Raw genomic sequence first — 12209 nt, forward strand, 5'->3', positions numbered from 1 at the left:
TATTAATATTTTTCCTAGCATTTTAAAATGCAGGCAGAAGTAAATCCCTATGAGCTTGTGTTTTTTTAATTTTAGAGAAATTAACTGGAAAGAAACTGGATTTCTACCAGCACTTCATGTTTGTTTGTTTATGAAGAACTCCAGTAATGCCAACATTCTGCATTTTTTTTTTTTTTTCCTCCGAAGAGTTTTTGCGGCGCTAGTGGCTCGTATTTTTTCTACAGTAGGCAGACAGGAAGGAGGGTGAGGAGAGGGGGGAAGACATGCGGCAAAGGTCGTCGGGACCGGGAGTCGAACCCGCGACGTCCGCGTCGAAGACTAAGGCCTCCAAACGTGGGGCGTGCTAACACCCTGCGCCACCACAGCACGCACCGACATTCTGCATTTTTGACCCAATCCGGAATCCTTTAGGTCCTTCACTTAACCCATGATAGAAGTTGTTTGACTGCAAATAAAAAAGAAACTCCCATAACCACAGTGTCCCAGAAAATTTGATTATTCATTGGTTATTTACGGTTTCATCATTCAATGCTTCTAGCTATGTTGTAACATACGTTGCATATTTTGGTCAAGATGTAGCTATTAGGTTTAAAACATATTATTTTCATTTACATTATTTTCAGTGGAGAAGTGTGTTTCCTAATACGCTAATATTTAAGATATATACAGTATGCTGAAATGAATTACATTTGTCTTTGGATGTTCAACTGTGCATTGTTTTCCAACTGGTTTTACAAAACAAAAAAATGCAAAAGTGGGATTTAATGCTCACCATTATATTGCAGCCCTGGCTGACACAGTTTATGGTCCTTGTCCTATTGGAAGCTGAAACAAAGACTCATTTAGTTGTTCTTTTTCATGTGACTGATGATTGTGGTTTATGTGATAATTATGTGATTGCAAAACATAATAGAATTTCTGAGTTTCCTAAAGTTTATCCCCTATAGAATAGACATCTATTTTAGCTTGCATGGCATTTTACTCAATACTGAAATGTCAAACTGCCAGTGGTGATGTATGGGGAAAAACACCTGAGGATCCATAAAGCGTCGCATTAAACTTTATGTCAATCCAGGCACTGGGTGGTATATCTTCCCCAATATTATACCAAGGGCAGGTGAAGCACATTAGACTAACTCAGCAGATCAGTGCTGGAAGCAGCTTTTTCATTGGTTTAAAACATGTTTAGTTTAATTATAATGAATAGTCTCCTTGTAAAATTTTATTTGAGGTTTTTCAAATTGGGGTTCTTAAGTCAAAATACTCTATTTTCTTTAGAGTCTCGGCTAACTTGACAAATTAAGAAAATGACAGGCACTTAGTGCCTGAAGCCTGTAACATTACATTGTGATGTTTGAAAGGTCTTTACTAATGGTGCCTCTGGTTAGTTGCTCTTTGTTTGAGGACTCTTCTTTAGTTGCTTTCAGCAGGAAGAGTGCATCTTAGTTGGGTAAGGAGCAAATGATTATCTCAGCAATTGTAGATTTATTTTCTTCAAGTTGTTTTCTGACTAAATCTCCCTGCAGTATGTTGAGAATCATTGTTCATCTGTACTGTTTAGTGAAACTAAGTGCTGCCAAGTCAAGTCCGCTGCATCTGATAAATGTGAACCGACAGAATGTCGCTCCAAACTTAAAAATTTACCCAGCTGCCTCTGCCTCCTGTCAAGTCAATAATAAATGCTTTTGCCTTATTGCCACTGGGCAACATAGATGCCCATGCCATCACAGATCATATTTCCAGTTTTGGACCTGGGTGCGAATTATGCAGAGACAATGGCAGGCTTGACATTTTTCCAGGATGTGAGCATAGGCGGCTTTAAAAGCACAGTCTGCAAAATAAATTTTCTTTGTTTGGGCAGATAAAAATAAAAAGTGTCAAGCATATGACTGAATTCAAATTCAAAACTAATTTATAAACCCCAAAGGGAAATTAAATTAAACAAAATAAAGGCGGATTAAAAAAATTTAAATACAAAATGTACAAAGCCGCACAAAGACCAAAAGCAATTACAAATAAATCACCTTTCAAGGTATTCTTTTGCTGTAGGCAAGTGAAACATCTGAAATGACTAAATAAAGAATCAAAAGGTTATGCAGACCAAAGACAGGATCACTTTAAAAGTTTGCTGGCTTTTTTATTTGCATTGTATATATGGTTTGAAACAGAGAAAACTGTGACAGACATATGGATTAATTAAAACTTTAACAGTATAGTGCAGTCTCATACAATTAAATGTACTATCATGCACTATTCAATCAATTTTGTTACAATATGAGGAACCACTTATCTCAGTAAACCTGTCTGAGAAGTGAACCAAACTTTTATCAAAATCTTTAATTTTCAGAATCAGTAGTTCTAAAAACTTCCATTTCCTTTGATAGAGTACACAGGATTTTGAATTCATATGGAGTATGTGTATATATAAATGTGGCTATATTAAAATATTGGCAGTCAAGACCTTTTAAATTAACGATCTTGATGCATGTTCTCTCAGTCCTGTAAGGTTTCTCCTTCTGAGGTATAAGTAGAGGAGGCTACGGGCCGGTTCCTGTCACAGGGTCTTGGCTGAAATAATGACTTGAGCAGCCCAACAGACTGCAGTAATGGTAATAACTGTCAGACTTTGTCTTCCACCAATGCCCACATCCTCTTAATTTAGGAATAATTCTTGCTGCACTCTAGAAAGCCCCAAGTCACTGAATATCTTTCCAATTTCTTTGAGTTTCTCCAAAGATATGTCTTTGCAAAGCGCTTTATCTCAGCTTATTGCAAGCTTTCTCTTTCTTACCCCACTAAATCCGGACATATTCAAGGAAGTCAGGCAAGCCGTCACATATCAGGCTGTGTGGCTGTTTCGATGATTGCTGATGTTTCGGTGGTGAATCAGGCTGGTGTAGTGCCTCTGCTTCCAGCTCTTCTCGTCGGCTGGGAAACGTTTTCCATCGCCTTTGATGTGCAGAACTTGTCCTCAGCACACAGTTAAATAATTTCCCCCTCTCCCACATCTTCTAAATGCCTTGTAGGAGTTAGATGATTACACTTCCTTCTTCAGGTCATAGTAGTGGAGTCTTTGTTTCTTCCCCGTTAAATGTTTGAAACAGACAATTTCATTATTTGTCTGGAAACAATGCAGCATTACTCTTCTAATCCATTTTGATGGATTCTCCCCTTAGAAAATGTTTTGCTACATGGAGCAATTATGTGTGAAGTGACATTGCCTGTTATTGTTTTCAGTCGAACCTTATGAAAAAGTTTCCTCCCTTCTTGTTTGCGCCTTAGGCCTACGTTTTTAATTCTTCACTTCCAAGCGCACTCATGTGCTTTCTTTCTAACTGAAACTTAATGACTTGTTTTGAATATAGCCTTTAACACTCAAATCAGCAGTGTAATCACACTTTGGGGAAATAACCCATTGATCATTCTGCCTGTTTGGACATAATGGCCAGCCTTACAACAAACTTTTAATTCAAAAGACAAAATCTCTGGTTAATTTTTTTTTTTTGTGTGTCCATAACACTCGAAGTGCAAAAAGTTATACTTCTTCTAAAATATAGACATTGATTTAATGTCACTTTGCTATCACCAGTCAGCATGCAATTGATTAAGACTCAGTGTGCTACTGTGGCGCTCAGAATAAGTCGATTTTTCCTGGCCGTTTTTCTTTTTTACATTTATGTCTTCAATAAAAATCTTCAACCTATGCATACATTGACTAACTACCTCCTGCTGTGCTCTGATTTTACCACAAAGCTATTAAAAGCCTTGTACCTGCATATACATATGACACTGCTATACTTTATTCAAGAAGTTTTGTGACATAGTTTTATTGTTAGTGGTTCTGAGATGTACAGATTAAAAGATGAATAATAGGAAGTTTTTCACACGCACTTCTGAATGGGGTTATTATAATCTTTGTTTTTATAAAACTTTGAGTCTCTGACATTCCCTCTTTCATGTTTTTTGCCAGCCCAAGCTGTCAACCCTCCATGCTGTTCCTCTGTAGATCCTGCTCTCTCAAAGCACTTTAAAACACCACCACACTGAGATCATGACAGGGATTAATGCAGTTTTTACTTTCACAAGAAGCTGTTACATAATTCTTCCAGTTTATTCTAATACAATGTTCGAGCCTTAAGAAATTGATAAAAAAAAAAAAAAAAAAATCCACTGTGGCAAGAGAAGTTGTCCTAAGAGTTTTTGCATGTTTCCATGCAAAAAATGTTGGAAACCATGTTTGTTGGAAACTATGTTTCCAACAAACATGTTTTTTGTTGGAAAAATTTGCTTTGCAAAGTGAATAATACTCACACATTCTGATATCTTTAGTTTATCTTTTGACTGAAACATTTGTGAATTAATATTTTGTTTTAGTTGGTAGTTGTCCTCATTTGTACTTACTGTGAGAACTTTTGAAGAAAAAGTCATTCATAGTTTCTCATGATGGGGAAGACTGAAAGTCTGTGATAAGAACTGAGTGTGGGGCAGATAAAAGGCTGCAAGCGTCCCAGCAGAAAAGGCCCCTCGATTGGTCTTTTGTCTCCTCTTTTCTCTCGCGGCTCAGCCGGGCGTCTCTGCTACCGAATCACTCCTGCAATAAATACAGTGAATAATATAAGAAATTAGTTTTATGTCATATGCTGAACACTCATTTTACTCTTTCAGTGGTGTTCTATTTTAATGCATACATTTTAGAGATGAAGTGTGTGCGTGTGGTGAAGGGAGGCAGGCAGGGTTTGAATGAAGAAGGAAAGCATTCAATTAAATTTCCTCGCAATTTTTACCGGCTACGTTCTGGGCCATAAAAAGACTTTTGGCTCATTGCATCATTTTATCATAACTTTGGAACTGAAATAGTTTAATTTAATGTTTCACATAAAACATTTTATTAATTTGACCTCATAAGATAGGAAAACAGCAATGTCTTAGGAGGGATCACACATTTATCTGTTTAATGGCTGCCATATATTTCTGCAGTTTCAGTTTTGAGAAAATGCTGTTAATATCTGTGCTTCTTGGGGATAAAATCATAGTTTTAAGATGGCTACATGTCCAAGGAGATGGGTGTTGATCAGCTTTAGGGACCTCTTAAAACTTTAAAGCGGTAAATGCACATCGTGAAACAAGTAGGTCCTTTTTGTATTTGGGTCAAGCAGAGCTATTGAGTACCTGTACTGTATATGACTAGTAAAGCCACTTGTTTCAGAGCCACAAATCAAATACACAATGCAGCTGCTGTAATCTGAGATTGGTATATTCAAAAAGAACTAAAGGAAGGACAACAACAGACATATGAAGTGTTAAAGGGTTTATATAAGGTGTTTGTTTACATAATAATAAAAAGCGAATATTCAGATCTCTTTAACCTTTAGATTTTGAGCGCTCCGTCCCTGCTGGAGTGCAGTATTTCTTGCACTGTTCAAAATGTCAGCTCCATTAACCTATCCGAGCACTCGACTTTGGGCTTTGTTAATTGGTCAGCAAGATTACTTTGCATAATGCAAAATAAATTGACATTTTGAATCTGCCCTCAGCAGAGATTGCACTTGTTAGTCTTTGCAACAACGAACAAAATGATTGTCGCTTTTGTTTAGCTCATAAAGACCTCTTGTGGCTAAATTAATTATAAGTGTTGTTGTCAAGCTGAAAGGATGATTTTTGAAAGGCAACAAAAATTTCTGGAAATAATAATAAAAAAAACAACTTCAGAGGACTTACAGTACAAAGTATTTGCCCCCCTGCTGATTTTTTTTATGCATACGTGTTTCAGACCATCCAACAGATTTTAATACTACATTAAGATAACCAACCTTAATACACAATACAAAAAATACCAAATGGTTATTCAAATTATTTTATCTATGAATGGCAAAGGTTACTCAGATCACCATGGGAATATGTGAAATAGTAAATTCCCCCTTAAGTCTTGAATCAACTTTGATTAACTACATTTTTGGCTTGATTTCACCAGTTTCAACCAGACCTGAGTGACTGGCTTACCTCCAGAAAAAAGAACGACATGTTCTTGGCCTGGTTACATGGTAATTTAATTCTGATCTAAGCCAGTGAGTCAGAAATGTTGTTTAGCATTGAAAACAATGGGATAGGAATGATTCTGGCCTTGTGTTAGCAAACAGCTGGTGTGAGCTTTCAGTCACCAGTAAGCTTCTTCTCAAACAACCATGTTCTTTTCACAATTTAGTCCTTCCTATAGTTTTTTTTTGTGGTGTCTTACGCAGCTCCAGCTCTCCTGCTGTGCGCTGCCAGTGAGAAACAGTACATCAGATGTGACTCTCTGGCTCAGTAAGGGGATATAGAGCTGTGTGGAAATGGCTTAAATCAATCGGTGGAGGCAATATTGTTGCTTTCATTTGGGCTTCTTCACACGAAGCTCACTGGAAATCAACCATTGGAAGACATTTTTCTGACTCTGGTTTTCAATCTCAGTATAAGCCTACATTATACTGAGATTGAGTTACTTTATCATAACCTTGAGTTAAAGTACCGTGTTTTGAATTTCAATCAAAATGTAGTGGAATTTGTATTTTCATGATTATTTCAATTTTAATAGATAAACTAAACTTCCCAGCCTGCGCTCTACTGCTTTATAACATTCTACTCATAGCTTGCTAAATTTACAACAGTATCCCATTAAAAATGATCAGTTACACACTTTTAGCTTCTTCACAATGTTATCTCTACACCAGGATATGCTTAATTGTTAAACAGTTTTACATTTTTATTTTGCTGTTAGTTTAAAGTAGTGCAGTCTCTTGTTGTTTTACAATATATGTTTTTAATTCCAAAGATCTAAGCTTTAGAAGTTGATAAATCATTTACTGTTGCAGTTTTTTTCCATGGTCACTCAGTAGAACTTGTTAAAATTGATTCTAAATTATTACCTGCAGTTCTTGTTTTTCATATTATACCTGGTTAAAGGTTCTGTATGACATTTAGATTTAATATAGCATTTATATGAGTAATGATCCGCTGCGTCGGATTTTTGTATAAGGCATTCCAGTTGTGATTAGGGGAATTGCAATCCCTCAGCGAACCATAATATGCTGCGCTTTCTTCTAAATTAACAAGGACTTGCAGGTTGTACTGTATGGGTAATATGTACTGTCCCACATTTGATTGATTGTAATAGTTTAAGGCTCAGTTTTTTAATCAATTCGGCAAAATCTCATGTTTCTGCTGTGGATGATTTAAAGCAAAAGACTTTTCCTCCATTCTTTATATGTCTGAAACAGAACAGCCCTGATTCTAAACCAGGTTTATACACAGTGAAGTGGCTGAAACCATGTGTAAAATAATACATGATAACTCTGTCTTTATTTCAAGAAGTTATATTTAAGATGGCATATTTAGTGGTTAAAACAGGGCTGCATGACTTTGGGACAAAATGGCATTCCGATGTTATTGTGAACTATTGCAATGATTACTATTTATGTACATTTTTCTCTGTAGACTTAGTCTTTTTCATCATAACAATGTCTAATCCAGGTCATTAAGATCTGTTAGCTATGAGCATAAAGGACAGCAAAACTCAGTTTTATTGACCAAATATATCACTGGAAAACAGAGGTCAGTGTGTATAACTTACAGCAGTCATTTTCAATATAGCTCTGTTCAACACATTTATTGTGTGATGATTTCAATTTATGTACATTTCAGTTTATCTGCACACTCAAAGAGTCAATTTTGTCTGAAAACAGAGCAGACAAAATATAGACAACTTTATGCCCATCCTAATATCCAAATTATAGTTTTTCCCTAATGATAGGGTGTTTATTGTAAGAATTCCTAATCCTACATAGTTAGACAAATACTATAATTCCAGGTGAAAGCTTAAGCAGAACTGGGCAAGTGTCACAATGGGAATTTTCTTCTTTTTTTTTTCTATTCTCGCAGCTGTCTACTACCTCCACATCCCGAGCTGCCTTCTTGCAGTGCCTTCGTTGGGGGATTTGGTGCCCCTTCCAGGAGCTAGCTCACTGGAAAGACAAAGAGGTCCAGCTTGTTCTGCAAGGAGGTGCAAAGCCGAATCCTCTCAGAGTGATGGTCTACAGCACAGAGGCGTCTGTCCAGACTCACAGCCCTGCTGCAGTCTCAGCTCCAAACACAGTCCAGGTAACACAAAAGCTCAAAGGGAATGTGTTTGTTGGAGGAATAAATTATATGAATGTCCGAAAACGTACAGAAAGGTGTTTAGACTAATTACTTTTCTTGCACGACTGCAAGATGGTGCTGTCTCTTTAGAAAACAAAACAAAACACTATTTTTGTTGTGAATTGTCCGTATTGCCAAGTTTCAACAAAGATGACAGCTTAAAGCTTTGCTCCAAATATTCTAATCACATTGACTAAAAATTGTCTGGAAGTTACTCCGTTTTAGAACAAGTGTTAAAGAAAAAGTATTAAGATCCTCAGATTTTCCACACCTATGCTGTCAATTATCACATAGTTGTAGTTATTACTGTTTTTTCAAAGTACTTTTTGCACTGTCTCCTTTCCTCGTCTGTTTGCTGTTTCACTGATTGCAGCCCCTAAGTTGCTCCAGAATCTCTGCTGTTGCTTTTCACCGGAGTTAAACGGTTCTCTTAACGTTTCTTTGTTTTGGGCACTGACATGGCTTAAACTTTCTCCTCCTAAGGAACGCTCGGAGGCAAAGGATGTGATAAGATTTTGGCTGTTTTCCAGTTTGGAAAAGAAGCCATCCAGCCCCAGGGTATCTCTGAGGACTAAGCAGGAGGATGTGCCACGTCAGAGATCATCACCTTCACCAAGTAAATATCTTCATTTAATTCATGAGGACTTTTTAAGGTCACATTAATTGCTCTATAAGTAACAGGATAAATGACGTGAGAAAACATTGTTTTAAAGAAAGTGAAATATTTCTTCCTCTTAAAACTTGAACTTTATTTTTCTTCTAACCATTTGGTAAAATGCACCAATAGGAATTCTAGGCACCATGTTGGATCTTTTACCAATTTGAGCCGCTTTTACCAAGTTTAGCTGATTTTTCTTCAAGAATTATAATAGAAGAAAATCATCAAAAGTATTTCTTCCTTGTCTTCCTGCTGTCATTGCTCATTAATTGAGGGTGACATTACATTTTTTTAAGAAAGACAAAATTCTAAGAAGGATCACATTTCAAGCTGTCTTCAGTATTTCTTTATTACAGGCTGAGTATTCCCAGTAGGATGTAGATTCTTACCCAAACTTTGAGATTTTCTAAACCATTCACAAATTCATTCTCAGTAATTCACATTTATTTTCTTAATGTTTTTTTATCTTGATTATAGAGCCATTTATTAGTATTTATACACAACCAGCAGCCCTATTTAGTTGGTAAATTTAGTTTACAAGTGAGTCCTTCCCTCAATGTGTCCCTCCCTGCCCCTCTTGGAAGCAGCAAGGCCACTGTGGTGACATTCCTCAAAACCACTAATCTGCCACCGAGTCCCTCATCTTATGGTTGGCCTGCAACTCCACTTCCTTGGACCAGCTGGAAGTCTTCTGGAGGCTTTCTGCTTGTAAATCCTCTGTTACAAGCTGGATGGCCGGTGCAACCAGAGCTGGCAGCAGATGGAGGAGCGGTTCATGTGCCACCGCAGCAAGTTTGCAGGGCATCAGAGTAGAGCGCTACTGCTGTCACCAGCTGCAGTCCGAGGCTGTTGACACAAAGTGCAGCCATGTGCTGAAGAGTTCACTGGAGTGGCAGCTGGACATTCTGACCTCTTATGAATTTCATTATTTTATTTTGACAATGCGACACATTTGTTTGTTTATTTTTTACACTATTCGGATCTAAATGAACCACAGTCAGTGCAAGGTAGAAAAAAGATGCTTCTGAATTTCTCCTGCCCTGCAGAGCGCCGTCATTCTGCCCCAACGAATTAAGCACGCCGGTTCCACAATATCCTCGCTAAATGAAGTTTTGAACCCCGAGCTTTAAAGAAGACTCCTGCTAAAACCGAGTTCTGATTGAATATTCTGTGGCTGCTCATACCCGCGAATAAATGATGTGCCACTGTCTGCATGTCTTGTCGAAGGCTATACTGCTGATTTGTTGTGATTCTGACGGTGAATTGATTTAAAAGTGTGGTAACGCAGCCACTCAATCCCAGCGACGCATTAGGAACTCGAGTGATCCCTGGTTGGGTAATTGATTATTTCCCTCCTAATGAGACTGTTTACTTATCTCAGGAGAGAAGAATAGCGCTGATCAGGGCTTGCGTCACAAGAGTGCAGAGAAGGCTTTTGGCTGCATCTATTGATGACATCTTAATCAGTGTTCAAGTGCTTTTACAGAGTTACAAAAGTGGACTGAAGACTTGGGCTTGTTTTCAAAGAAGAGTGATACAAATATTTCTTTTGATTTCAACATCTGATTGATGTTGGTGATCTATGATGGATTTATTCATTCCTTTCTTTGCTACACAGTCATCTTTACTTACATACAATAATACATCTCTGTGACTATAGAGGTAGAGTTACATTAGTTTGGACTTATAATGTGCTTACGTCCTTTTTGGTCCTGAAATTGTGATCTTATGGATTTGAATTAATTCTGTTTTCTTGTATGGACAGTTACATTAATTGATGTTTTAACATATACAGATCCATTCAATATTATTATTGAAAAGCCCATTTATTTCAGGAATTGTATCACTAAGTAAAAATCAATATATAGCTTATACACAGGTGGATGTTTGAAAGCCTTTGATTCCCTTGTCACTTGCTGAAGAAAATCTCCTCCACAATGTTTCACTGTGGATTTTTTGTTGAGGGTAGTGTACTGAATTATCTTCCTCCTTTACATAGTTTTTCCATGTAGGTCTTGCTTGTCCTATTATCAAATTTCCCCTGCCTGAGCTGTGGGTCCCTGCAGCTCCTCCAGATCAGAGGAATTCAGGGTCATTAAGGAGGTTTAAAGTGTTTCTTTGGTTCACCTTGGCCCTCTTTGTCAATTCTCAAAATGCTGCTGCCTTTGCCCGTTCTGTCAGATTAGGTGAAAGGCGTGTTCAGGGTCATGGATTGTGTTTGTTTTAGGCCAAACGTTTCCTCCAGATATGGGGAGTGAATAAGTCGCACTGTCCATTTGACAGATTTTTTCACTTGAGCTCTAACTCTCTGCAGCTCCCTCAAAATTCCTATCGGCCTCTTGGCAGCTTTTTTAATGAATGCTTAGTCTGTGCAGTTATGCCATTCTCTTTCCACAAAAGTTCTTTACAAGTTAATATTTCTGTTTGAAAAATAAAATAAAAGTTGAAAATCATTTATCCTTTCCTTCCAATTCAGGAAGGACAGAATTTATGTGACAGACAACTTTGTGTCTGTCACCTAATGTCCAGATGAATAAATTGAAATTTGTGATTATGACATGACAGAATGTGGATGGATTCAAGGGGTTTGTGTTTAAATGCGTTCCTTGTATGTCCCCCTTGCGTTTTGCTCTTATGCAGCCCACCTCTCGTAAAGCAAACAACTGTCCAACTCTGGGTGGAGAGCTGTTTGTTCAGCTGTCTCATTGATCCCAAACAAACGGCCAATTGCACATCAGTCCTGCTAACGAGGTGAATCAAATTCTCCACGGGCTCCAAAAGTATAACAGTGAGAAAACAGCAAGCCCCTAAAAAGAAAATGGTTGCCGGAGGGGTAGGGGTGGGGGGTTGATGCCATAGCGAATTTGTGAGAGAAAGCCAGCCAGTCTCATAACATGTCCACTCTGTATGCATGCAGTCTGAACAGATGGGCGCTACAGCAAGACACCGCAGGCAACTGAAGCAATTTCCAAAAGGCCAGTGAAGCCCAGCATAAAGAGTGAGGCAGAGTTGGAGAGGAGGACAAAGAGATGCTGGAACGCCTTTCATTTCACCATTGCCATGGCTACCTACCAAAAAAAATCTCAAGGAAGCATTGTTACTCTTTAAACTCAGCGAGCTGTCTAAATCTAACTCTGGCTCTTGATCTGTGTGAAATTGGATAGATTTGTCATGTTTGAAAATAGTGAGGAATTCCAGTGTTCTGTGGAGTTATTTACTTTGCTCGGGTTATTCGGTACATAATGTTACGGTTTATTCATATACCTCTGGATGCCAGATTGCTTCAAATCCAATCAGTAGAGAAGCAGTTTATATAAGATGACATTTTACAGTTACCCATTATTTCCTCTCACTAGCTCATATTCCATTAAATCTTTAA

At 37.8% G+C, this 12209-nt stretch overlaps 1 protein-coding gene across 1 annotated transcript in view; it reads left to right on the top strand.

The window, feature by feature from the left end:
• The window catches only part of nphp4 (nephronophthisis 4), a 171423-nt gene that overhangs the window by 70631 nt on the left and 88583 nt on the right, over positions 1-12209 (top strand). The window contains exons 9-10 of the mRNA XM_032576022.1: positions 7915-8133; positions 8656-8788. Coding sequence (XP_032431913.1) covers positions 7915-8133; positions 8656-8788 — 352 coding nt within the window. The remainder of the gene's footprint in view (positions 1-7914; positions 8134-8655; positions 8789-12209) is intronic.

The sequence above is a fragment of the Xiphophorus hellerii genome, chromosome 1 (assembly GCF_003331165.1).
Source record: "Xiphophorus hellerii strain 12219 chromosome 1, Xiphophorus_hellerii-4.1, whole genome shotgun sequence".
Lineage (NCBI taxonomy): Eukaryota > Metazoa > Chordata > Actinopteri > Cyprinodontiformes > Poeciliidae > Xiphophorus > Xiphophorus hellerii.